Genomic DNA, 26,959 nt, shown 5'->3' on the forward strand with positions numbered 1-26,959 from the left:
CCAAGGGACGTCCCCTCCTCCGGGCCCTTCCTAGCCCAGATTAGGAGCTCTCCCACCAGCCCACCCGCCCTTGTATTCCTTAGCTCGCTCCACAGTGCATCGCGGCTGGGCGCCGGTTACTACCTTTTGTGCGTGGGTGTCTCCGGCCGGTGGCAGGTTCCGGGCCTCATGGCCCCTACGTAGGGCACAGCGTAGAGTGAGCATCTGCCCTCGTCCGCCCGTGTGCCCAGTGCCCAGCCCTGTGCCTCCTGGTGAAAGCATGAAAGCGCTGCTGGCTTTAAGGCAGCTCCGGCTCCGCCTCCTGGAGGGTGCCCCCGCACCTCCCACCCCCAGCAGAGGTCAAGAGCCACCGTGCACGCGGTGTGCCCCTTCTGCTGTTCCTGGCCGCTCTGGGCGGGGTCACGGGCTGGGGGGGCTCGTCCTCACTCCTAACAAGGCTCCGGCAGAGGGAGGATGAGCACCGGGGTGGGACGAGTCCCTTTGCTCTGCGCCTCAGCCTCCCGAATCGGTTCTAGCACCTTCCCTCCCTCGGGCTAATCCATGCAGGGCCTGACAAAGGGCGCTAGTGTGGGCCAAGCCCTCCTGATGGGACAGCCACAGCGGCAGGAGCCAGCAAGAGCTGGCAAGGACCTCTGGTCTGTAACTCCATCCCCACAACTTTGTCCCCGGTTGCAGGAGGGTTCTGAGATGCTTTTTCAGTTTTATGTGAAATCATTAAATCCAATGAGAGACATTAATGGGGCACAGACTACCTCTCTTGATCCACTGGAAACCTTCAGTAAATATGCAAATAAGGGCTGAGCGGCAGGGGGATACAATGTAATCAGTCCGGAGGCTTCTGACAAACACAAAGGTGACCTTGGTGACTTGAGGTGGTCATCACGGGTCCAGATGGGCTACAGCAGAAGACCCAGCTCCCCTCCCCCACACAGGTGCCCCCCAGGTGTCTGTGTCCTGCTCCGTCCTGGATCACAGAGCCACTTGTCCTTGGGGAACCTGGCCAGCACCGCTTGACTCTTGGAGGGGATTAAAGGATGGCGGTGTGGATGCCCGTGGAAGCGGCCTGGGCGCCCACATCGCCGTGCCCCCCGCCCCCGTCTATCGCTGGCCCTGCTCCCTGCACCAGCTATGCGGGGACTCCAGTTCTTCCAGGTGGCTGCAGGGGCTCTTCCCCGCCAGTCCTGGTGACAGGTGGCTTGGCTCAGCTCTAAAACCTGTATAGGACAGGCCTCACCAGGCCCAGAAACTGCATGGAGGCCCTGGCCTGGCGCTCAGGGGCCACATCCCTGATGTCTCCCCCAACGCCCAACCCCAGGAATGCCCAGGAGGCTTACATTCTCACCTCCTTCGGGTTTCTTCCCAATGCCACTCCCTTTTCCACCTAAAAGAGCCACCACCCCATCCCTGTCATGCATTTGTCTGGCCTCAGGGCCCACTGCAGGGCCTGGTCAGCGTGGAGCCCCCTCGTCAATGCCCCTGCCCCCAGGCCAAGAGTGAGCACACAGGTGGCAGGTGGCTCTTTCCCATCTGACCCCTTCTCACCACCTGCACAAAGCTCAGCGCCTGGAGACTCAAGTGGGGGAACTGTGGACCACAGGGTCCCTAAGGCCTCTCCCAGCCCCAGTGACCCCTCCCACGGGTGAGGAGCGTTTGCCTGCCCGTACCCGTTTAATGAACCATCTCGTCTGAAACAAGCCCACGCAGACGCCCGGCCTCAGAGCTGCCCCCTGAGCTGGGCCGGCAGGGCGGGTCTGATGCGGGGGCCAGTGGGCCTGGGTCAGGACCCCAGCCGGCCACCAGGATGGAAGGCTGGAGGGCGAGTCAGGGCCCCTTCCAAGGGCCAGTCCCCTGACCGCCAGCCTCACCTCCGGGAGACACCCCAGAGGTCCGGTCTCAGCCGCCACTGTGCTCGGACGAAGGCCCACCCTTCTCTCCTGCCAGGAGCGCTAACCACGGTCTCTGAGCCCCTGCCGCCCTGCCGGTCGCACAGGGCGGAGTCGCCGGGAGACCGGAGAAGGCAAGAGACTTGCTCGAGGTCACACAGCGGGTCATAGGCAGGGCGCGGTGGGCGGCGAGGCCGAACCAGGGCTCCGGGCCGTACGGTGTGGGGAGTGGGGACCCCGAACGGCCGGGCCGCCGGCGGGGCCGAGCCCTTCGCGCCGGGCAGGCCACTCGCCCCTGCGCCGAGCGTGCCCTCCCGCTGCCTTAGGTCGCCGTCGCCGCCCGCCTTCGCCTTCCCGGACACTGGCTCACGCCCACTCCCCGCAGGCGCGCAGGTACGTGTGTGGGTGTGGCCCCGACTCCGGGGCCAGCACGGCGCACGCGCCGTTCGCCGGCCCGCCGCGGAAACAAGCCCCGGCATGCGTAGGCCTGCCCCCTCGGCTGAAACCCCGCCCCGCCAGGCACGCCCCTTCCGCCGTAAGTCCCCGCCCACCCGCCGACCGAGGTACCGCCCCCACGACATAGGCCCCGCCTCTCATGCGCTCGGAGCGGCGCGGCTGTGGGAAGGCGAGTGCCGGCCAGCTGATGGGCGGGGCGGCGGCGCGGGGCGGTGCCTGTGTCGTGGGGGCGGGGCGCCGGCCGCGGTCCTGTTGCCTCTGAGGCGCGACGTCCTTTGAGGGAGGAGCGCGGCCTGAGGGCCGGCGCCTCCCTCGTTCAGCCCGCCCGGCCGAGCTCAGGTGCAGGGCCCGGCGTGGCCCGCGAGAACCCGGGGCGTGCGTGCGCGCACCCGGGGCCGTGCGTGCGCCCGCCCGCGCGGGGCCGCGCGTGAACTTGGGCCAGAGGGTGCCCGCTCCTGTCAGCGCGCTCAGCCCGGCCCGCGCGGCCCGATGCTTTTCCACTCGCGTCGGTGCCGAGCGTTTTCGCCGCTGCACACGGAGAGCGCGGCGGGCGGGTCGCTGAGGGCGCGGGGACCCGGGGGCTCGCGACCTGGGGTTGGGACTCCTGCCGCGCGCACCACCCCCGGACCGGCCCGGGCCCCGGGCCCCCCACTCCCCGGTCCCCCTGCACCCCAAGACCCTGCCCACCTCGGGGCCCCCTGCGCGCCCCAAGAGCCCCGGGCCCCGGGCCCCCTGCGCCCCGAGAGCTCCGCGCACCCCGGGACCCCCGCGCGACCCGAGAATCCCTGGCCTTGGGACTCCTGCGCCCCGGAATCCCTGCTCCCCAAGAGCCCCGCGCCCCGGGACCCCCGCGCGCCCCGAGAGCCTGCGCACCCGGGGCCCCGTACACTCTACGCGCCCTTTGGCTGTAAGGGGCCCTGCCTGGGGCGCGCTGCCACTTGCTGAACCGACTTTGGGTGTCGCCTTTGCGAGCTGTCGTCGTTCCGGTACCGAGACGCGCGGCCTGAGCGGTTCCCGAGACTCATGTGCCTGTCATCTTGCAGCGAGAGAGAAGCAGGAAGTTGGACGTGATAAACTGTGCGTCAAGGGAGCCCAAAGGTGGACCCGCACGACGGGGGAGACCAGACCCTCCCCGGCGAACTGTGGAAGGTGATTGGAAGTGGATTCCGAAGCTGCTTTCTCTGCATAGACGAGGGTTGAGTCTCTCAGACTTCTCCTGGGAGTGGAGAGAGGTGCGTTAGGTAGAGAGTGTTTTTCTTTATTTCTGCTTTATTTTCCCTTTACTCCAAGTACAGCCGCAGATCTGAAGTGTTATGTCTGTGTTAAATTGACTCCAGTTGTTTGCATTTGGTCACGGGCTACCTGTACTTGACTCTAAGCTTCCACAACTTTACAATTCTTTTTAACTCAGTCACTCACTACTTAATTGAGTATAGGATGACCTCTCTGTATTGAGCGCTTTTCTAGATAGGTTAGTTTGACTTCAAGAATGGCTTCAGTTTCACAGTATTTAAGAAATTTAACTTGAGCTTATAGGTTCTGCTTCTTCATCTCACTGTCTTATCAAAGCAGGTCGGACAGGGAAGCGCAGCCTTAGCAGTCTGATGGCAGAAGGCCGGGAAACAGTTTGATTTTGAAGTTCTGGAATATTACCCCCCAGCTGAAATTGAGATAGCAGTTGGTTAGGAACAGTGGCTTTTCTTTAAACTGGTCTCCTCCCATGGTTCACTGTCCAGAGAACCATTAGACCTTGGTTAAGGATCACGGGTGGGTGGCACGTGTGGTGTAAAGGGTTTGCTCTTTGGGTGGATCCCTACATTTTTTTGACTGACTTTGGATTTGGGGAGAGGAGAGGCGTTCTTGTAGCTCCTGGGAATGTGTAATGGAGAGGCTGCCAACGTTATTGTCTTTTTTTTCCTTTTTAAGTGGGTGCATCAGGACCTTTCCTGGTTATGGAGACATTTGCTCATGCACACCTGGGTGCACAGGGAGCAGGCACATAGGAGGCCTGTTTGTTTGCTGGTAGATAAAAGAACCAGGGCAACAGTCCGGTGTTTTTTTTTTTTTTTTGCGGTACGCGGGCCTCTCACTGTTGTGGCCTCTCCCGTTGCGGAGCACGGGCTCCGGACGTGCAGGCTCAGCGGCCATGGCTCACGGGCCCAGCCGCTCTGCGGCATGTGGGATCCTCCCGGACCGGGGCACGAACCCGCGTCCCCTGCATCGGCAGGCGGACTCCCAACCACTGCGCCACCAGGGAAGCCCCAGTCTGGTGTTTTTTACAGGTGCATTGCAGACATTCAAAAACAACTTTTTTTTTTTTTTAAAGCAAATTAAAATTTTTATGTAAACTCTTTTGGCTTTTTCTGCTGTAATATTTTTGAAAGGCAAGTGGACTTTGACAGTCTTTTAAGCGTTTGTTATAAGTGGTCGTAATTTAACACGTGTGCCGGGGACCCAGCACCTTCATGCGCGTTCCTTAATTTGATTCCTTGCAGCCTCATGATCTGGCTGGTCTTTCCCAGAGAGGTGACGTCACGGACCTGGGAGAGCCCAGCTCGAAGCAGGCCCGCCGGGGTCTGACCCTGGGTCTTCTGTCCAGCCGATCAGAGCCCACCCTACATCCTTTCTCAGAACGAACTTTCTGGGTGTGGTGTCTGTTCTGCAGCGTGGTGCACTCTGCACGCACTAGCAGGGAGGTAACGGTCATAGTCTCCTTTTTATTGATATCATGTAAGTTTCTTCTCTTTGTTGCCTTGCAAAGGTCACAGTTCAAACATGGTTTCCGGGCAACTTTAAACTAAAACTCCTGTTGTCTAAACCCTCCAGTTGTGTATTTTAATATTAGCAAGATGTTGGTTAGTTAGGACAGGTGATTTCTGTCTTCTTTTCTCGTTTTGTTTTGAAGTCTTTTCGAAAAGACTTTGGTGGCCTTGCGCACAGTTTTTCGGTGGCACTGACACAGGGCTGTCTTTGCCTCAGACTTTCCCAGGGGTCGTGAGTGTGGCACCGAATGTGCCCTGTTAGGGAAAGCACCGAACCCCTGACGTGGACTCGTACCCCAGACCCCGCCAACTGAAAATCATCGGGCGTTTGCGGCGGCTGCAGTAACTTTTCCCTTGTGGCCTGTATGCAGCGTGGGGACATGGCCACTCCCCTTTCCTTCCCAGCCTCCATGTGATGCAGGAGTGGGGACCGTGACTGGCTCCAGCAGCTCGAGGGGGACGCTTGGCTCCCTTCGCTTTGCTAAGTGTCACTGCTTTGGTTACTATGACAGCACAACAAATTCACTCCAAAACTGGTGGCTTCCAACAGCAACGCTCATTTATTACTGCTCAGGGTCTCAGGGCCCGGAATTTGGAGGAGCTTGGCTGGCCGGGGGCTGGGGCTGAGCGTCCCTTCGGGGGACATCCTGGCTCCGGGGCTGGGAAGATGTGGGGAGCGGGGTGGCTGGCCTCTCCGTCACTGTGATCGCCCCGTGCGTGGTGCCTTCAGGGTGTGTCCCTAAAGGCACCAGGCCTCTGCAGCGCCCGGAGGTCACCTTGCCTCTGTCCGGTCGAGGGGCACCTCAGCTCCACCTTCTCCTGGGGGGCGCTGAGACCAGCACACAAACAGTGCTAGTTAATAACTCATGTCCAGTCAGGTTCCAAGTTTTGTTCGAGTGTTCTTGGTGAGAAAATGAAAGAAAATCTCTGAGAAGCTGGAGGTGGTGCCGCTGTGCCGGCCTCGAGCTTGTGACTGCACGACGCGCCTGGAGCTGGGGACACGCTGCTGGGTCTGCGGCGCCGGGGGCTCCGTGCTGTCTTTTCTGTGAAAACCCCGGAACCGATGCTTTTGGGTCTAAAGTGGCCTGGCTCTGGCCTCCCCGCGCTCTGGCACCACTGACTGAGCAGGTCCTGGAAACTTTTCTCTCCGTTTCGTGCTTCAGGAGCTGGCGGGGGAGCTGGAGCAGCCTGTCCAGAGCCCAGGCTCGGGCCCGGGGTCTGGGGTGCAGCCAGGGCTGGGTCCGGCTTGAGGGCTGGAGGGAGGCTGCATTTCCAGTGGCCCTGTCCCCCCGCCCCCAGCCCGGGCTGCTGCCGTCTGCAGCCTGCTGTCCACGCGGATCCACCTGTTCCTCCCCGAGTACCGGGTGGCCCTTGATGGAAATGCCGTGCAGGCCCCTCCCAGCGTGAAAGGGGAGCAGGGTGATGGGCACAGGGGACACCTCCGGCCTGAAGCTGAGTCCAGCTGAGCAGAGTTGGCTGAGGGAACCGAGACACTATAGCAGGGACAGGACGAAGAAACTGTTAGGAGGAGAGCCCTGTGCTGGGTCAGAGCCTCATAGATGAGCACACACGGAGGCTCACGGCGCTCAGAGGCGCGCCGGGGCCCTCGGGTTAAACAGGGGAGCAGAAATAAACATGTCACTGGAAGGCGTGGAAGATGAGGTGTTGGCCATTGTGGAAACAGATCGACAACAACAAAAACGAGACAGAGACGGACGATCAGGGAGGGCCAGCCCAGGAGCGCAGCGCAGAGCACCGGCTGTCCCTGAAACAGACCAGGGGCAGGGGGGACGGGAGGGGCTCGGCAGTGATGCTGTCGAACCTCCGAGGCCCCAGTGGCTTGGGTTCCTGGTTAAGAAGACCCTGCTCAAGGCCCTGTGTATGTTTCCCGGCCCTGGGAGACAGAAGAGTCAGAAAGTCCGGCAGGCATCCAGGGAGGAGAGAAGGGGCGCGGGCATCACACGCCTGCCAGGCACCCTGCTCAGGAAGCCACAAGGTGAGGGTGAGGCCCAGGGCCCAGCTGGCCAGCGCCACTCCGGCCTGAGCAGAGGCCGGGGGTCCAGGAGCACACGGCCTAACGGTTGTCCTGACATCTTTGACCAAATGAAGCTTGCTTGCCGAGTTGATAATTCTTTGGGGGAGTTTGAGGGAAGAGTTTGTATCGGGCAGAAACTTTGGGTAGGAGAAAAAGGAGGCAATTATTAACCTGAGGAAACGGGCTCCCTGTGTGGCTCAGCTGGGGATGCTGTTTACAATGACAGAGTGATGTCGGTGATGACTTACGGAAGTGTTGGTGGGCCGCACTGGGAGGCTGGGAGGCGGGGGGGGGGGCAGGGAGTTGGTGTGGGGATGTGCTGGCAAGACGTCAGCCCTGATGCTCCCCAAGTCAGAGACAACCAAGGACAGCTGTGCGCATGCACCGTCCAGCATGGACTCGGGGTACGAGTGCAGAGCTGCGGGGAAGTGCCCTGGCAGAGGCACTGCTGGTGCCCGTCCTCTGCGTTACAGAAATGCAGCAGTGTTGGCTTTTAAACCTATGCGTTGCCGTGATACGATAGACGTGGCTTGTTGTAGGCTGAATTGTGTTGAAATCCTAAACCCCAGTGCCTTGGGAATAGGATTGTTGCATGTAATTAGTTAAGGTGAACTCATGCTGGAGGAGGGTGGCCCCTAATCCGAAACGACTGGTGTCCTTATAATAAGGGGGGTTTCGGACACAGACACAGTGAGAGTGAGGCTGCCACAGGCCAAGGAGCTACCAGGAGCCGGGGCAGAGCCCGGAACAGACTCTTCCCCGGCGCCTTCAGGGGGAGCACAGCCTCCAGAGTCGGGAGACAGTAAGTGTCTGTTGCTTAAGCCCCCAGCGTGTGGCCGCCCTCAGACACTCATATGGCTTTACAAATGCTGTCTGACTCTATGTCAATAAACTGAAATGAAAAGAACAGAAAAGCAGAGCCACTTTGGCGCCCTTGTGGAGGGTGGAGTCCAGAGGATGAGATGGGCCAGAGCGGCCGGCCGAGAGGCCCTCAGATCTGGGTCGGGCCACGCGCGGGGCCGCCCGTTGGGCACTTACTGTGTGCGTGACACCCCTGGGCCTGGAGAGTGCCTGTGTGGGGACGTGAGGGGCCAGGAGGCCCAGAGTGAGGATTTTGGCCTCTGTCCCGCAGCCACGCAGGGTGTTTCTGGTGGTTGGAGCCCTGTGGCTACTTCTTGTTGCCAGCTGAGGGCTGCTGAGTGGACGGGAAGGGACAGCTTTGCTGCTGCGGCTGCCCAGGCTCACAGGGGTGGGCAGGGAGAGGAGCCCTGGGAGGTGGGCAGCCGGGTCACTGGTTTGCTTGTGAAGAAGGACCAGCGCCTTTGGAGGGAGGACAGCGGCTTTGAATTTCTCACGGTAGGAAAAGTGGCGAGGCGTCCACAATTGGGCCTCCTCTGCGGCGGGTCCGCCTGACACGGGAGGAGACTGTCCCCTGGTCAGGGGATGCTCCAGTGTGTGTGCGTGGGGTCTTGGAGCTTCTGAACTGGGGCTGTGGGTGGAGTCAAAGGTCACCTGTGCTTCCAGGGGTGCCGAGGAGCCCTGGCCACACGTCTGCCTCAGTCGTCCTAGGGCTTGTGGGACGGAGCCTCTGTTTCCCGGCCCTCAGCGCCCGGCCGGCAGGGCCGGTTAGTTCTCTCACGTCTGGCGTCTGCGTCCACCTGGGCCCCCAGGGTCCTGGGTTTGTCCCTCTGTCCTGGTACCTCCTGCTCAGATTTCAGTGTTGGCTCCATCGTCCTCCCAACAGGCCGCCCTGCCATGGATGGGGTCCTGCTCGCTTCCTTCTAGCACCTGCCACCAGCTGGCATTGTTCCCAAGGCGAGCTTGCCTCCCTCAGGGCCAGGACGCTGTCCTGAGCTGCTCCAGCCCCGGCTCATCATGCTGACCATTGAGCAGGGACGTGCAGGGCATTATGCATTGTGCCCGTGAGGTTCCATCCTGATCGTTTGATTTCTTATAAGGGGAACTGGCGTGGCCTTGAGGGTTGACACAGTGTGTCCTTCCAAAAGGTCTGCTCAAGTCCTGACCCCACGACCTTTACATTAAGATGTAAATTAAGATATAGTCATACTGGGGACTTCCCTGGTGGTGCAGTGGTTAAGAATCCGCCTGCCAATGCAGGGGACCCAGGCTCGAGCCCTGGTCCAGGAGGATCCCACATGCCGCGGAGCCACTAAGCCCATGTGCCTCAACTACTGAGCCTGCACTCTGGAGGCCGTGAGCCACAGCTACTGAAGCCCGGGCACCTAGAGCCCGTGCACCACAACGGAGAGTAGACCCCGCTCACCACAGCTAGAGAAACCCTGAGCGCAGCAAAGAAGACCCGACACGGCCAAAAATAAATAAATATTTTTAAAAAAGGAGAAAAAAAAGATGTAGTCATGCTGGATTAGGGTGGACCTCAACCCAATCACTGGTGTCCTGATAAGAAGAGATACAGAGATACAGGACACACAGGAGAGGCTGCCTGAGGATGGAGGCAGAGGTGGGTGTGATGCCGACACAACCAAGGATGCCAAGGACCGCTGGCCACCACCAGAGGCTGGGAGGGAGACAGGGAGCGGATCCCCCCTTGGAGGCCCCAGGAGGAGCCAACCCTGCCGACACCTCGACTTCTGGCTTTGGGTCTCAGAACCCGGAGGAAGTAGGTTTCTGCTGTCCTAAGCCCCCCGTTTTCGGTTCTTCATGGGGGCAGCTCCGGGGAGCTGGGATTTGAATCTGCATATTAACAACTGTGAGTGGCACGCGTTCCTTCCCCAAGACGACAATGAAAACGTTACCCAGGACGGTCGTTCTCCTCTGCCCGGTGCTCAGCCCCCACCCCCAGCCCCGGGCGGGCAGCTGGGCGTCCCCACTGGGCGTCTCTCGCTTTGTCCGCAGCTGCTGCGCCCTGCGCGCACCGGCCCGCAGCAGCCGGGAGCCGTGTTTGCGCTGACACTGTTTTGTTGTCTTTCTTGCACGTCTGCAGTGGTGGCGGAGGACCATTCCACGTGGAAGCTGGCCGTGCCCCCTGGGGGCCGCGTGGCTCCTGGCGTCCGTGTCGGACGTGGCGCAGCGCGAGGGTCGGATCGGGACCCGAGGTGCTGGCTCTGACCGCTGTGCTGATGCAGATGTCAGGCGTTGTCCCCTGGAGCCCTTTTTCTGACCCAGGACCTCGTGTCCTCCCAGGGTCGTCAGCAGGGCAGGACTCCCTCGTGTGCGTCTCTCCCGGCCCTGACACTGCTGATCGCTGCCCGTCACTTCGCACAGTTCACCTCATTTGGGTTTGTCTGACTTTTCCTCACAGCTAAATCCAGCTTCTGTGTTTCTGACAGGAATCCCGTGTCCCATGCTGTCACTATGCCCTGGAACAGGCTGTGCTCACCTTGGCCTCTGGCTTTCACGGTGGCCTCCAGGCTCCTGTGCTGTGAGGTCCACGACGGAGAGCCTTGCAGGGAGACCCTTGGGGGCCCCATGAGGCCTCCAGGCTCCTGTGCTGTGCGGTCCATGATGTGCCTTGCAGGGAGACCCTTGGGGGCCCCATGAGGCCTCCAGGCTCCTGTGCTGTGCGGTCCATGATGTGCCTTGCAGGGAGACCCTTGGGGGCCCCGTGAGGCCTCCAGGCTTCTGTGCTGTGTGGTCCACGACGGAGAGCCTTGCAGGGAGACCCTTTGGGGCCTTGTGAGGCCTCCAGGCTCCTGTGCTGTGTGGTTCACGACGGAGTGCCTTGCAGGGAGACCCTTGGGGGCCCCGTGAGGCCTCCAGGCTTCTGTGCTGTGCTATTCACGACAGAGAGCCTTACAGGGAGACCCTTTGGGGCCCTGTGAGGCCTCCAGGCGCCTGTGCTGTGCGGTCCACGATGGAGCGCCTTGCAGGGAGACCCTTGGGGCCCCGTGATACCCTGCCTCTCCTCGTGCTTCCACCCACTGGCTTTAGCTTCAGCGATGATTCTTGCCTGGAACTTTATGCGGTGCTTTTCAGGTGGTGATTTAAAAGACATTCCGTCCTTCCATCTACATGTCTTAGTTGGCATTCTACCAAAAGGAAGAGCTTCCCCCTCCCCAATTTCCTTACCTTTTCAATTATTATTTATTTATTTATTTTGCAGTACGTGGGTCTCTCACTGTTGTGGCCTCTCCCGTTGCGGAGCACAGGCTCCGGACGCGCAGGCTCAGCGGCCATGGCTCACGGAACCAGCCGCTCCGCGGCATGTGGGATCTTCCCGGACTGGGGCACGAACCCGTGTCCCCTGCATCGGCAGGCGGACTCTCAACCACTGCGCCACCAGGGAAGCCCACCTTTTCAATTATTTATTTCAGCGTGGATTTGTGCATCTTATTTTTTCTGCGGAGTATAGTCCACTTGCCTCGTTCGCTTCGCAGCTGCCCTGGGGGCCCTGTCACCACTCTCTGCTCCTGTCCTGATGCTCTGGCACCTGGAGATGGCCCAGCCTCCTCTGGTCGTTTCCCTGCCCCAGCCCTGGACATCAGCCATCTCTCCAAGGACCGTGGGGCCTGTTTTTAAAGTACTAGTTGTTTTATTATTTTTTTCAAATTTTGCCGTGGCTGCTGTTCCCTTTCTAGGGTTTTGTGTGCCGTGTGCCACGAAGAGGGTTTGACAGGAGGGTCTGAGAGACCCCCGAGCGGTCGGCTCGGGGCAGAGGGCAGAGGAGGACGCTGCCCCCTTGCCGGCTGTCAGAGGGCAGTGCCGTGGGCGTCGGGGGGTTGCAGCAAGGGAGGCTGGTCTGTCACGTGTCGGGATGAAGGGGCCCTCGTAAAGCCCCTCTCCTGTGAGGGGTTTCTGAGTGGGGCCCAGGTGGCTTTGTGGGGAGCGGCAGGGGGAGCTGTTCTGCGGCTTGGCTGGCCCTGCCCAGGGACTGGGGGCTGGCGGTGGGCGTGTGGTGTGGCCACAGCTCTGATCCGGTTCCCGGGTTCGCACGCATTGAAGCAGAGCCACTGCCGGTGCAGAGCTGCCCCCTGGGGAACTGCTGGCCCTGACCCTCCCGTCTGGGCCTTGGGGTCCCCGGCTGTGCTGGAAGAGGTGGCCATCTCTACTTAGGACGGGGAGCCCAGGGCTGCTGTCAGCGCCAAGCATGCTGGGTGCTGAAGACCCCGTGGACGGGCTTCAGGCTGAGGGGCACAGACGTGGGCACTGTGGATGGAGAGCAGCTCTCCTGGCCTAGAACCAGTCCTGGGTGTGGATGGGGCCTCTGGTCGGGGCGAGCTCACGGCCTCTGGGGGGCAGTTAGGAGCCGGGCTCTGAAGATTATGGAGGTTCCATCACTGCTGTCATGTTTAATTTCCAACAGCTCTTTGAGTTTCCTCTAAATGTTCACTTTTAGCGATCTTACTGTGTAGATACAGCGCCTTCTCACTTGGAAGCTCTCGTCCTCTGGTGTCATCTGTTTTCTCCAGTTGCTGGGGTCTTCCTGTCTGTCCGCCTCTGTCTGTGGCTTCCTGGGCTGGGGGCCCTCAGCAGCTGCTCACGGGCGGCAGCGGGCCACTGAGAAGGGGGTGCCTGCATGGCGGGCGGGTGGCCGGCCCTCTCCCGTCAGCGTCTGCGGGGAGCCGGGTCCTCCGAGTGTCCCCCCTGGGCCGCCGCCAGCTGGGTCTGCTGCCAACTCTGCACCCCCGCCCCCCTCCCAGGAGGGAACCCCAGCTTCAGCTGGGGGCGGGGCTCTCACTGGCCAGGTGGGGCGGAGGGGTGTCTAACTGCTGCGGTCAGTGGTCAGCGGTGGCTGGTCAGCGGCCAGGTGGGTCCAGCCGTTCATGGCCAGCTCGTTTCCGGGGTCTCGCTGCCGCTGGCTGAGGACTAGGTTTCCAGCAGCTTCTCGAGTCCGAAGCGTGGCGGTCGCGCCTCCTCCCGGCTGGCGCCTGTGTTTGGAGCAGGGGTGGGGAGGCCTCCCTCGCCGGCTCTCATGCGTGTCCACCTGCCATCCTTCACCCAGACCGCTGCTTTTATTACATTTTCCAGGAGAGAGCTCTTGTGGTAGTTTTCACGCGGGAGGGTCTTTGTTAGGCAGCGAGATCAGAATATTCACACACGCAGTCCTGGCGGGTGACAGAGTCATTAGCTGAATGGCTTTGCCTGTAATCCTTATGAGGGTTTGTTTCTCTTTGCCAGAAACAGGCACGAGCCTCTGAAGAACCCTTGGGAATGGATCGCTCGTCTTTAAAATGGAAACGTACCCTTGAGGGTTAGCTCAGAGCCAGCAGCGGCCTGGGCCTCCTGAAGCCTGATGTTCCAGAACCCCAGGGCCTGTCGGCGCGGACAGAGGGCACGGGCCCCAGACCATGGTCACCCTCATCACTGAGAAGCTGCAGAACCAGAGCCTGGATGACCTTGCCCGCAAGAGCTACGATGCCGGCCCGGTGAGCTGCCCGGCCCGTGTTGGGGGCCGCTGCCTGGGCTGGGCCCCAGCTGGGGGAGAGGATGGGGGGAGGTGAGGAGGGAGGGGCAGTGTCCCAGGGAGGCTGCGGCGCTTTCGCAGCCCCCAGAGCCCGTCAGCGTCGTGATGGTGGGTCCTCAGCCTCATTAAAAACAAACTTGGAAAGCCTAAGTTACACATAGACGCGGATGGTCCTGGGCGCTGAGTGGGCAAACGCCCACCCTGGTCGGCAGCCGGGCCCACCAGACGCTGCCCGTGCCTCCGGGCGCCGCCCCTCCTGAGAGCTCCTCTTGAATTCTGTCTCTGTGGCTTAGCTCTGCCCGAGGTGGAGCCAATTTCTAGGGCCGTGTTGCCATGTCCTTCAGCTCACACCCTGCCTGGTTAAACTGGAGTCCGGAGGGAGGCGGCGGAGCGTCCGCACCTGCCTGGTGCTGGGGGCCGTGCCTAAGCGTCTCCCCGGGCAGGTGCTCAGCGCCGTCGTGTCGCCCGCACCCAGCCTTTGGCCTGTTGTCGCCGGTGGTGTCCTGCAGGGAAGGGGGCACGCGAGTGGGTTTCGCTGTAGAGAGAGCATGACAAGAAAAGTCCCACTTAGAACTCTTCCCGTTGTGACACATCATTTCACCTTGTGTGACTTCCCCACACGTCCTCCTGTACAGGATGCGCGTGTGTGGGAAATAGTGCCTTTCTGTACCAGTGGGCGTTTCACTGAGCTCCTGGTGAGGCTCGCTGACGCGTCCGTGGGGTTCCTGTGCTGTGGGTGCATAGACGTGGCTTAGAGCACCTGCTCTAACATTCACTTAAAAAAAAAAAAGAGGAGGGAATTCCCTGGTGGCCTAGTGGTTGGAATTGGGCGCTTTGACTGCCCCAGGGCCTCTGTTCAGGGAACTGAGATCCTGCTAGCTGCGCAGCCAGAAAAAGAAAGAAAATAAGAGTGTAATTTACATAGCGAAAGACACAATTCAGTGTCTCTTTCTGAGCAAGAAAGTCCCCGTCATCTCTATCACTGTTTGATTTTGGGCTCGGGGCGCTCCAGAGAGCAGGGCAGCTGTTCTCGATGCTGGGGTCGAGGCGAAGCAGATGATGTGCTGGGGACAAGTAGAGTGAGGAGGGGCGTTGGGAGTTGACACAGGGCTGGAATTCGTTGGAGCAGAGGCTGTGGGCGGCGAGCCAGCTGGAGCCTGGGCCGGACGTGGGAGTGAGAGGGTAGCAGGGCCCACAGGCCCCAGAGCTTGGTGGGGACGCAAGCCCTGTGGGGACAGGAGCCGGTGGGGACACGAGCCTGGTGGGGACAGGTGCTTGGCGTCCGTTCTCAGTGAGGGCCAGGGCGGGAGCAGAGGCCATGACTCGGGTCAGGGGAGCAGGCCCCCTCTGCTGCAGGGCTGTGCTGGGGGCCTGGGAAGGGTGCCAGGTGGAGGAGTGAGGGGGGGTGCAAGGTCAGGGAGGGTCAGCGTGTGCTGGCCCCCGTGGACGTAGCCTCAGCGTGCTGTGTGTGTCCTCCAGCACGTCCGGCCGTGCAGGTATAGTTGGGTTGGCAGAGAGCTCAGCTTTTAAAGCCTTGAGTTTAAAAAATACTTTTTTATTGAGGTGTACGTTTCATCTAGTGAAATGTGCAGATGGGGTTTGGTGTGGATTGGGTGGGTTTTCCAGTCGTGTGCGCGGTAACCTTGTCACCGTCACTGCAAACCTCTCCACCGCCCCGGGAGGTCCCCTGTGGCCCCACGTGGCTTTGCTGTCCCAGAAGTGCCGACATGCAGCGTGTACTCCTGGAGATTGGCTTCTCCACTCAAGGCGAGTGAGCGCCCCTGGGTTCGCTGTGTGGACGGTGCATCAGGAGCTGTTCCTTTACTCTGTTGAATGGTCCGCGTCTCCTGTTGCTAGACACTTGGGATGTGTCCACGACTGGCTGTTAAGAATGACACCGCTGACTGCGTTCGCGTGCAGGCCTCTTGTGGAAGTCTGTTCCCACTGTGTTAAGTGAAGGCCTGCCCAGAGGCCCGTCAGCGCCCCAGCCGTGCCATCACCCTGGTCGGGAATGGTGGCGTCTGCTCACGACTCTGACCGCGTGTCCCTGATGACCAGTGAGATCAGGGCCATTTCCTGTACTTACTGGGTGTCTGTATGTCGTTTTTGCTGTCCTTTTGCTCATCTTTCTTTTGGGTTGTGTGCATTTTTCTCACTGGTTTGGAGGAACTCTTTGTATATTCTGGATACAAGTCTTTTCTTGGATGTGTGTTTTGCCAATATTTTCTTCTATCCCATGGTTTGCCTTGTCACTTTATTTTTTAAAAAACTTTTATTTATTTTTGGCTGCGTTGGGTCTCATTGCTGCGCGCGGGCTTTCTCTAGTTGCGGCGAGCAGGGGCTGCTCTTCGTTGTAGTGCACGGGCTTCTCATTGCGGTGGCTTCTCTTGTTGTGGTGCACAGGCTCTAGGCGCACAGGCTTCAGTAGTTGCAGCATGCAGGCTCAGTAGTTGTGGCATATGGGCCCTAGAGCGCACGAGCTTCAGTAGTTGCGGCGCATGTGCTCTAGTGCATGTGGGCTTCAGTAGTTGTGGCTCACGGGCTTTAGAGCGCAGGCTCAGTAGTTGTGGCGCACAGGCTTAGTTGCTGCGTGGCATGTGGGATCTTTCTGGACCAGGGATTGAACCCGTGTCCCCTGCATTGGCAGGCGGATTCTTAACCACTGCGCCACCAGGGAAGTCCGCTTGTGGCCCTCTATGTCCTTTACTTAACTGAATAATTGTGAAGCTTTTAAAAATCCTGATTAAGAAAAGAAATGTATTCCGGGGCCCATGTTTTTCTTTTTAATCACCAAGAAAGACAGTGTTGGGGACAAACAAGTTTATTGCAGGGATAAAAACACAGGCCTATTTCTTGAGTTGGAACTCTTTCTGAATCCGCATGTGTAAACCCACAGTACTGAAACTTCTTTCTCTTCACTTTCAGTATTCTGCCCAGAAACTGAACACAAGTGGCCACTCGTTCCCTTCTGAGACCCACAGTAAGTATTTAAAAGCCCCAGCGGGTCTTTCTGGGCTGCTGTGGGCCAGGACCCCGTGAGCAGGGCCGGACGGGGAGGCTGACACGGAGCGCGGGGCCCCTGCTGCGCCCCCTCCTCTGCTGGCCTCTCCCTCCTCTGGGCAGCGGTGCGGGTTGGAGAGCTTCCTTTCTGGAAGCGGCCTGGCAGTGCAGACCTGAAAGGCCCGCCCGGTGGGGTCTTGTGGCCACCAGGGAAAGGACGGGGGTCCGGCGGTACACACGGCCTGTGCCGCAGCGCTGGTGTGGCGCACACCCGGCCAGTGGTGGGAGCCGGGGTTGTGCGTGCCTGGAGGGCCTGGGTCTGCCGGACCCCTTCCCTGCACCGCACGCCCCTGCCACGTGTGCCCTGTGGTCTGAATGGGCGTAGGAGCCTTGGCCGCCCGAGCGTAAGTCTGTTTGCATGAGTGTGAGTGTGGGCGCCGTGGCCCCTGTGACGAACCGTGGCTGGTGTCCGTGGTCGCAGTGAGGTGCTAGTGGTGCGACTTCAGGCCGGACAGTCCAAGTGGCATCCGGGTCTTCCCCTGCGGCCCTGCTCACCTCCACGGGGACGCTGTGCTCGGCTCCCTCCAGGCTGCTCAGGTGCATCTGTCACCAGGGTCTCGGGTGGTACGGGCCCACACGTGGCCCTGGGCACCGTCTCCGTCCCACACAGGGCCAGTCCTGGCTCGGAGCCCCTCGGGCTTCCCGTAGGCCACGGAGCCAGCCCTGCCGTCCTTTCTGACTGACTGTGCGTCCTCGTGACCCGGGGTCACCTAGGGCCTTTGCTTGTGCCTCTCCCAGCGGCGGGTCCTGGCCTCCATGCCAAGGCCCCTCAGCTGGGGGTGACCGCAGAGCAGCTGGGCTGGAGGGGCTGCTGGCCGCCCCCGGGCCAGGTCATCAGGGCTCTGGGCTCCCCCAGCCCTGGCCCCACTCCCCTGGCTGCCCCCGTGCCCAGGTATGCTGCCTGCGTGAGCCCATCTGTGTCGAGCTGCTGACCCCTGTACGCTCGGCCTCTCGAGTGACCCTTATGCCCCCGTCTGATGACGAGGAAGCTGGGTCTGTGGTGTCAGGTTCCCGTGCCCCTAGGCGTCCCCACCGTGGTGTGAGCTGCGACTGTGCAGGGCAGGGGCGGGGGGGAGGGGCATCCCACGAGCAGGGCTGGGCCCACCCTGAGGCCAGGTAGGGCTGAGGGCGCGGGGGGCGTGCGCCCCTCACCCGTCTCTCCTTCGTGTTTCCCCAGAAGACAAGCACCCCTGGAAGGTCGTCGGTGGAGGACAGCCCGTTGGAAGCCAGGGGGCCGCGGGCCCTGCCATCCCCTTCCCTCCTGGCCCCTGCAGCCCGAGCGCCAGCCTGGGTGCGGTCAGTGCCAGGGACCTCAGGGACGGCGCAGGGCCGCCCTCAGCACCCCCCACCAAGCGACACTGCCGCTCCCTGTCGGAGCCCGACGAGCTGGCGCGCTGCCGGTCCCCGTGGCGCCCCGGTGGCTCCAGAGTCTGGGCTCCCGTCTCCAAGCGGCGCTGCCACAGTGGCGGGAGCGCCACGCTGCAGGCCGGGGGCGCCTGGTCGCCGGGCCGAGCCCTCCCCGCTGCCAGCTCCGCCTCACCCCCCGCGCCCCGGCCGGCCTCGGCTTTGGCCAGCAGCGGCCTCCTGGCCCTGGGCCCGGCTCGGCAACCCGCCGGACCTCGCTGGCCCTCGCCGCGCCGCCGCCTGTCCCTGTCACAGGAGCACCTGTTGCCAGTGGACGCGGCCCCACCCTCAGCGGGCAGCACGCCCGCGTCCACGCCCGCGTCCACGCCCGCGTCCACGCCCGAGCTGGGCCGCCGCCGGGGCCTGCTCCGCTGCCGCTCTCAGCCGTGTGTGCGCGCGGGCGGGAAGGGCCAGCGGAAGCGCAGGCGTGAGGAGGATGCCCGCTGGCCGCGCCCGGCCCTGGACTTCCTGAAAATGACGCGGGTGAGGCTCCCTCTTGCGTCCAGTGCAGGCGCCCCCTCCATGGGGCGGGGCGCTTATGGGGGGATCCGCCCCCCACGCGGGCCTGGGCTGCCCTTTGCAGGGTGGAGACAGGAGCCGTTGGTCAGGGCGTCGAGGCTGAGCGGGCGCCGTCCGCCACCAAGCCTTTCCTTGCCGTCCTTCACGGAGCCCGCCACCAATGAGGCCTCTTTGGAGAAGGTGTTGTTCAGAGTTTGGGTTGTGAACCAGCTTGAAGATTCTGGTGTCCGGGGTCACCGCCTGCCCCTCCCATGCTGTTTTCTGATCGCGGGCAGTTCGGAGCAGAGTTAAAGGAAAGAGCCGGTTTCCAGAGGTCTGACCTGTGCATCTTTGCAGGGGGACGGCAGGACCTTCTGGGGGTGCTGAGGAGCAAGGACGGGGCTCTGGCGTGAGAAAAGGGAGAGGACGGCCTGCCAGGCCCCCTCATCACAGAGGCGGCTGTGCCTGGGGTCCTGGCGGGGGCGCAGGAGCCCGCAGGGTGGGACTGAGGTCGCCGTGGTCCACAGAACCCAGGTGGGATCCAGGCTGCACGATGCCGTCTACACCCACTCTCGACTTCACTGTCAGCTTTACCTTTCCTGACTGGTGGGTTTTCTGGAAGGTTCTTCCCAGTGGTGGGGAGGGAGCTCCCAACCCACACTTGCTGGCTGTGAAGTTTCCGCGGAGAGCTGGGGTTTAGGAAGGGGGTGTTCCGCGCTTTGCCACATGCCGCGGAGGAAAGCTGGCCGTGAGCCCGATACGCACCCCCAGCTCCGAGTACTGCAGCGTCTGCAGGCCCCGAGGGGGCAGGACTGTGGGGACGTTCCCACCAGGGACTCCAGAGTAGGCAGGGGGAGCAGAGCAGGGGGAGCCCTCACTGCTGGGTGGGCGTGCCAACCCCTCAGACCAGGGAGGGGGCAGGGATAGGGTGAGGAGGAGGGTGTCAGGACCACTGACCACAGATGTGTGTGGACCCAGCCTGGCAACTCTCGGGTTGCTGAGCTCTGGGCCAAGCATGGTCGCGATCGCCTTGTGATGGAGAGGCTGCCGTGCAGGGCGGCTGGTGGGGGAGCAGAGAGGAGACGGGAGCTGGGGTGTGGGCAGGACAGGGACAAGCCTGGGGAGGGCAGAGGCTCCTCCTGTTACGGGCGCGTGGCTGTGGTCCTAGAGCTAGCTCCCCTGCGCCCCCAGCACGCAATTCCCGGGCCCAGCAGTCTCGTCCTGTGTCCCCTTCCTTCTCCAGCCATTCTGCCCCAGGCTCCTGGCAACCTCTCTCGTGCTCATGGGTGTCTGCCTCTGATTCAACCCTGATGTCCCCAGCAGAGCCATCTCTGAAATGAAAGTATAAGATAGTGTATCAGTCATCTGTTGCCTCGTAACAAACAGCCCACATCTAGCAGCGGAAACAGCACACGTCTGTGCTATGTTCTCGTGGGTTGGGCACCCAGGAGCGGCTCAGCTGTCCGGTTCTGCTCAGGGACTCCCCGAGGTCACGGCCATGCTGTCGGCCAGGGCTGTGGGCACCTAAGGCTGGACTGGGGCTGGGGGAGCCACCTCCCAGCTCCCTCACGTGGCGGAGGTTTGGTGGGATTGCTGGAAAGCCATCTGGGCCTGGGGTGGATGTGGATTTAAACAGAGCGGCACCCACTTTCTCCAATCAGGATCTAGTAGGGTTTTCTGTTTCTTCAGTTTGTTTTGAGTATTTCTGGGGACTTGTCTGTTACAGTTAAGGTTTCAGTTTTGGGTACAAAGTTGCTCATTGTACTTCTCAGGCCTTTAAAATTTGTAGTCTGTACTTTTTTATCTTTAATGTGAATGATGAAGTGTGTGTGGCTAGGAACATGGCAAACAGATCACAACGGCCACCTGTTGAAAAGCATCTGGTGAAGAACCTTCCCCCCGTGCCAGTTCAGATCCCCATTTTGAGGCGTGGGGTCAGTTCCGGGCCGGGTGCAGAGGTCAGTGCCCAAGCGGGCCCCGCAGCCAGTCGGCAGCCCCTCCGTCCCTCACCAGACGACGTGACTGTGACCTGTGTGGACTCACACCGCCTCTGAAACTGAATGCCTGGGTTTTCCCACCACACACCTGCTGTTGTCTGCAGACACCAGCCGAGTGTCCAACAACTCACTTCACTTCTGAGACCAACTACCTGGGGTTAGTGCAGACCCTGCAGGTCAAGGCTCAGCCCCACAAGATGGCCCCCACTTCAGGCACCAGCCCCAAGTCCAGGGCCTCCTGTACCTATAAATAGGGGCTCCCACGACCCCTCCTCAGGGTCCATCATTTGCTATAATGGCTCACAGAACTCGGGAAAGCACCTTACTTACGACACCCGTTTATCATAAAGGCTTCAACACAGGAACTGCCAGTTGGAAGGGATGCATAGGGCAAGGCATAGGGAGGGCGCAGAACCTCCACACCCTCTCCAGGTGCACCACGTTCCCAGCACCTTGACGAGCTCACCTAGGAACCCCACCGTTGAGGGGATTTTATGGAGGTTTTGTTGCATCGGTGTGATTGATTAAGCCATTGGCCACTGGTGATTAACTGGGTCCCAGGAGGTGGAGGTGGGGTGGGCTGAAAGTCCGACCCTGGAATCCCAGGCTTCGTTCCGCTGGTGACCAGCCCCCATCCTGAGGCTGCTGCGGGGTCGAGTCGTGTTGGTGTGAACTCGGGTGTGGTTGGAAGGGGCTCCCCCGCCCCCGTCACTCAGGGAACCCCGAGGAGTTTAGAGCTCTGAACCAGGCACCCGCAAGAAGACCAAGTATGTTCCGTACTCCATCACGATGTTACAACGTACCTAGAAAACGCGATTATTTCAAACATCAGAGGAGTGAGGTGACAGTGGCCAAGCGGTCACGGGGTCTGAGTGGCGAGGTTCGGGCCTCCCTGCGTTTGGGGTGTGGGGCCTGTAGGGCGGCAGGCCCGCTGCGGCGCGCTGCGCGGGGAGCGAGCTGAGAGTGTCGTGGGTGTTTGCTGCGGGGCTGCAAGCGGGGGGGCCAAGCACCGTCTGCAGGAGTGACTTGAGTCCCTGGTCCCGGTCCCTCCCTTGGGCTGGCCGCGGTGGTCACTGGGCTCTGCGGGCGGCTGGGGCATAGAGGACCCGCCATCACCAGGCGTCCCCTCCGCGCAGGACGTCGCCTCAGGGAAATGCCCATCGCTCAGCCTGGACACCTGGCGAATTCTGTCCGTTTGTACCTGGAGACCCCCAGGTTTCCTGTCCCTTAGTCCGTCTCCCTTCCACGAGGCTTCCTGGGCGCGGGAGGAGCCCCGAGAGGTCAGAGTGCACAGGCCCCTGGACACAGCGCTGGGGCTCCACGCTGTCGAAGGCCGGCTCCCGCCCGGGCCTGCCGCCCGCAGCTGCCCGGAGCCGCCAGGCCTGGGAGCTTGTTGGTCAGCTGGTTCCCACTGCTTTCTCACAGAAGCAGCCTCTTGGTTCTTGTCCTTATTTTTGTGTCATGCACACAGTGCCTTAGAGATTGTGGCCGGAATGTGGCTGTGAGCTTTCCCTGGGGAGGGCCCCCCACGAGGCCAGGGCGCTGACGTGCCTCCCCAGTGGCCACAGGGGCGGCCGGGCCCTGACTCCCAAGTCTTGTGTGGATGTCACTGGGCCGGTGAGAGGGCGGGGGGCCCGGCACCGAGAGGTCAGGCAGTCGCGGCCTTTTCACGGCCTCCTGGACCGAGGGGGGCAGAGGGTGAGCAGGTGGGGCTGGGGGCCTCGCCCTGGCCGTCCGTCCACCAGCCCAGGGTGGGGGAGGGCACCATGGGAGGGTCCGGCAGAGGCGGGGAAGACCCGGGGCGGTGGTGGTTGACCTGCAGCTTCTGTATTTGTGAGGCTAGTTCCCTGTCCATGTGTTTCAAGTTCGTTTTCTGAGCAGCTCGTGTCTGCCTTTCATTTTGTCCTTTTTCGTGCTTTAGTTTCCCCCAAGTTGAATAAACAGACCGTGTCGTGGTAGATGTACTCTGTCTAGTCTGCTTTAACCTGTTCGCTTCTCCCGATCGACTGTCGCATGAGCGTGTTGCTTTAGACGGACGTGGAAGGTGATGAATGTAAAAACCGCGCGTGGCGGGTACACCCATCTCTCTTGCGGAGGGGACGCTGTGACCGCTGTGGGTGGCACTGTGGGTGGAGGTGTGCCCAGCGGCCTCGGGGCCACGCTCTCTCCCCTCTTCTGAGAAGGTCAGTGCCAGGGTCAGGCGAGGTGCCAGACACTCAGGGCCCAGGGCACGAGGCATGAGAGAGGCTGTGTTCGTAATGCCCCCGTGCCCTGTCGCTGAGGTCACCACGGGGCTCTCGCTGGTGAAATGAGGGTCCCCGGGCACTGCAGGCCGCCCAGCAGGAGACACCGCGGTGGTACCATCCTGGCTGTGCCACCTGGTGACGGACCCCCCGGCTGGTGTCTGGGCCTCCAGAGAGACCCAGAGACAGGTGGCCGTCCACTGCAGAGTGGACTCGCCAACCCCGAGACCCAGGGGTCAGCCTTCCTTGTCACCATCTCTTTCGCGCACGGCTTCTTGAGGAAGGAGCGGGGTGGCATGGATTCAGAGGCCTTGCATGTCCTCTCCCGTTGCCCAGGACCGGCCCCTTCACACTCCAGACGCTGCCCTCAGCTTCCGGGCCCCGCACCATCCCGTCTGGTCCTGGTTCCCCAGTCTCCTCTCTGTCCTCCAAGCATTTCGTGAGGACAGACCTCGTGTGTCTGTGTTCGTCGGTTGTGCCGGGTCCTTGGGGGTCAGTCGGGTGCAGGGGGCCCCCGCATTGCTGGGGAGATGATTTCGGGGTGTGATATTCTTCAGTCTGCCTTCTGGGGCCCCCGGCCTCAGAGGGTGGGCCTCCTGACTGGTCCCCTCTTTCCCTTTGCCGGTTCGCAGATGGAGGATCTCATCCCTGGGTGTTGGGGGTCTGGTTCTGGGGACGTTTTCTTTGTCTTGCATCGCCTGTTTCCTCCAAACTGCTTCCTCTTTTGGGTTGTCCTCACTGCTGCCTTACATAGAAGATGCTGTCCCCAGGTGTTTGGTAACGTTGGGACGCCTGCCTGCGTTTAAGCCGGGGACCCAAAAGCCGATCGGCGGCCCCATGTGCCTGGGTGTGGCCCTTCGGCCATGAGCTTTTTGTGGGGTGCTGGGACCCCCCAAGTCTTCACCCCCAGTTCCACAGGACAGGCCTCTTCCAGTGCTGCCTGGGGAGGCTGGGAGTCCAGACGGGGTGCCGACCCTCAGGTGGCCCCCGTTTCCGCATGTGTCCTGCTCGTGGTGGACAGCCCCGTCCCCCCAGTCCTGTGGTGTCCACCGGGCCGGCCTCCGCCCGTGGTGGGTGAGGGGGGCCTTGGCTCGGCCAGGTCGGCCGCGGTGCGTGTCCAGGTTCCTCTCCTCGGCTGGAGCCCAGGCTGGACCTGCGCCTGGGTGCTGGGCTCCAGGGGCTCCGGGCAGCCGGAGGCTCCCGCCTGGGCTGTGGCCGTGGCCTGTGGGCAGGGCCAGCTCTGGTCTGGAGCATGGACTCCAGGGCTGTGCTTCCAGGAAGAGACCTGACGAGCCTGCGGCTGGGCCGGGCCGGCCGTTTGCTGGCAGGATGGTGTCAGTCTCACGGGGCCTCTTCGCTCCAGCAGCGGAGGGTTGAGCGCGAGCTCTTGCCCGCGTCAGTTGGGTGGTCTGTGGTGGGCGCATCCCCCAGGCTGTTTTGCACACAAGGTGAAAGACCCTCTAAAACTGAGGGCCCCTGATGCAGAACTCAAAGTTTTGACCTTTGATTGTTTTTGTAAAATAAATAAATTTATTTATTTATGTTTAGCTGCGTTGGGTCTTCGTTGCTGCGCGCGGGCTCTCTCTAGTTGCGGCGAGCAGACCCTACTCTTCGTTGCGGTGCACAGGCTTTTCATTGCGGGGGCTTCTCTTGTTGCGGAGCATGGGCTCTAGGTGTGCGGGCTTCAGTAGTTGTAGCACGTGAGCTCAGTAGTTGTGGCGCATGGGCTTAGTTGCCCCACCGCCTGTGGAATCTTCCTGGACCAGGGATCGAACCTGTGTCCTCTGCATTGGCAGGCGGTTTCCTAACCGCTGTGCCACCAGGGAAGTCCTGACCTTTGATTTTGAAAAGATATTTTCTGTTCATCTGCTTAGATGCAGGTCACCGTCAGACCAGAGCAGGACCGTCCGGCAGCGAGGGTCACACGTGTCAGGTCAGGCCCTCTGGAGCCTTGTGACGCCCCCTTTGGGCTCTTCAGTGTGGAGAGTCAGTGACTTCGAGCTGTGCGTGGCCTGAGCCGGGAGTGTCCAGAGCTGCCGCATTCACGCTTGAGCCGCAGTTGTGGTCGTAGGCGGGCCTCCGTCCTGGCCACCGAGAGGACCTGTGGGCCATGGTCCTCCCGCCAGCTGTCAGGTTACTACCGTCTGGGTAGGGCTTCGACTTCCATGCTGTGAATCAAAAGGAGAATTTTGTAGGTGGAGATGTGAGGAAGGACACGTCGGCTTCTGCTGCTGTGGGTGCAGGGCTGGGCCCGCCGTGCTGTGGGGTCTGCGTACGAAAGTGACCTTGACTGTGGCGTCCACCTTGATTTGAATGAAGGAGAAATTATCTCACGCGTCCTCATTTTGTGACCAGGGCTTGTGGCCAGTTGTCAGATCTTCAGGGACTTGACTCTTCAGTGTTACTTCTTGGCGGCTCACTCTTTCCAGTAGGACAACAGCCGAAATAAGGCCGTTGGTCTGGTGGAGCTGAGTGGCACCCCCGAAAGCGCTGGTTCCAGAGGGAGCTGCGTGTGTGGTTCTGGGGGGCCTGTTCCAGGGAGACGTGTGTCCAGGAGCCTGACCGCGGGAGGCCTGGGGGCACCCTTGCCCCGTGGCCGCCACCCCCACACACGTCGCCATGTCGGATTCGGCTAATGCCCTGAGAAGCCCCAAAACACGTGGTGACGTGTCTGCGGGGCAGGGTGGGCAGCCCAGGGGTGACGCCTGGACGCGCCATGGACAGCACGTGGCGCTGCACGAAGCTGCAGGACCAGGAGTTCAGGGAGGGACCGGGGGCAGCGGCAGACCATCGGCAGAGCGGCTCTCAGCTGGGCGCTCTGGGCCGGCCGGCCGGGGGCGCGGGGCGGGGAGATGCCCGCCAGGCTGGAGGGGGTGGAGGCTCAGGGGAGGCCCCCTGCGTAGGGTGTGCGTCTCAGGCGTTCTAAGGTGAGGACAGTTGCGGCGTGTCGGTGTTGAAAGCGGAACCATTGGAAGAGGGAGGGCTGAGGGGAGAGGAAGATGGGCACCGGGGGTGGCTGTGGGGCTCGCCTGGCAGGAGCTGGGGGCCCTGGCGGGGGTCCCCCGAGGCAGGCTGTGGAGGCGGGCGCCGGCTGCGCTGACGAGCGGGGTCGTTGTTGCGCGAGGACCCCGGACCTCCGGCCAGTCCTTCCGCAGGTATTTGATGGGATCATGGACACACCTCCGGCCTCGAGTCCCCGGGCCCTTGTCCCCCATGCGCCGGGTCTCAGTGGGGCCATGGCCCTGGGCAAGGCAGGGGCGCGGGCAGGCAGGGCTCTGAGAAAGTGGCCCCGAGGGTGGGAGGGCGTGTGGCGGGGCCCAGGGAACCGAGGACGCCTTCTGTGACCTCGGGGACCCCTCTTGGTGGGATGCCACCTCCCCTGTGGCCTCCTGGAGATGCTTCAAGCCTGTGTCTTTTCTGTTGCAGACGTTAAAAAATTCAAAAAGCCTTTGCTCCCTCGATTATGAAGACGAGGATGAGGAAGACGCCCAAGTGAAGACAGCCGTGTCCTCCCCGTGCGACCCGCACGGCCCCATGAGCACCGCTGCGCCCAGCCCCGGCGACGCCGGCCCCAGCCCGGGGGGCTGGCGGGGGTGGGTGGCCGGTGAGGGCGAGGGTGGGAGTGGCGGGGACCCAAGTGACTGGGACAGCGCTGGGGAGGAGGGCATCTTCCCCCTGGGCCGCGGCGAGCTGGACCTGGAGCAGATCGAGAACAACTGACCGGCAGGTGGGGGAGCCCCGGCTCTTCCCCGCGAACGCGCTGTTTTGAACTCGAGGTGTCGCTTTGATCCAGCCTTTCCTAAAGAAGTGTTCTGCGTTTTTACGGCATTTACGGTTCCGAGAAAGCGTCTCTATTTTGAAGTGAATTTTCGTGAGGGCATTCTGTTAACAGGGTCTGTGCACAGACCCTGGGGTGGGTTTGTGTTCCTTTGGTGAAACGCCTGCTGTGAAGGGCACTGCGCGTGGTTCAGCTGCTCGGAAACACCGGGCGCGTGGCCGGCCCCTCTGTGGACGTGGTCGTCGTGTGCCGGGCTGTTTGGAGCAGGGCCGCGTCGCTGAGGACTTGGAACGGGCCGTGAGGACGTGGTCCTGGCAGCCCTGCTCTGTCACTTCAATAAAAGGCATTCATTTGCTTTGCGGTGTGGCTTCTGCTGCTCGCTTTCCTCCCCAGGTCACGTAGGCCTGGCTGGCCTCGCGTCTCTTTTTGTTCATTCTAACAATAAAATCATAGGCTTT

The 26,959-nt window shown here is 61.6% G+C and overlaps 1 protein-coding gene across 2 annotated transcripts; it reads left to right on the top strand.

The window, feature by feature from the left end:
* The first annotated feature begins 2,677 nt into the window (after positions 1-2,677).
* On the top strand, positions 2,678-26,855 carry FAM53A (family with sequence similarity 53 member A). Of its 2 annotated transcripts, none has more exons than XM_082653785.1 (5): positions 2,678-3,571; positions 13,236-13,483; positions 16,447-16,501; positions 17,759-18,468; positions 26,150-26,855. In XM_082653785.1, the coding sequence occupies exons 2-5, from the start codon at positions 13,406-13,408 to the stop codon at positions 26,441-26,443; spliced, it is 1,137 nt and encodes a 378-aa protein (XP_082509911.1). In that variant the 5' UTR covers positions 2,678-3,571; positions 13,236-13,405; the 3' UTR covers positions 26,444-26,855. The 2 variants fall into 2 exon arrangements, with proteins under 2 accessions (XP_082509911.1, XP_082509912.1); XM_082653786.1 differs by having other exon boundaries at positions 2,678-3,488.
* The last annotated feature ends 104 nt before the right edge of the window (positions 26,856-26,959 follow it).

The sequence above is a fragment of the Grampus griseus genome, assembly GCF_964374135.1.
Source record: "Grampus griseus genome assembly, chromosome: 4".
NCBI classification, from domain to species: domain Eukaryota; kingdom Metazoa; phylum Chordata; class Mammalia; order Artiodactyla; family Delphinidae; genus Grampus; species Grampus griseus.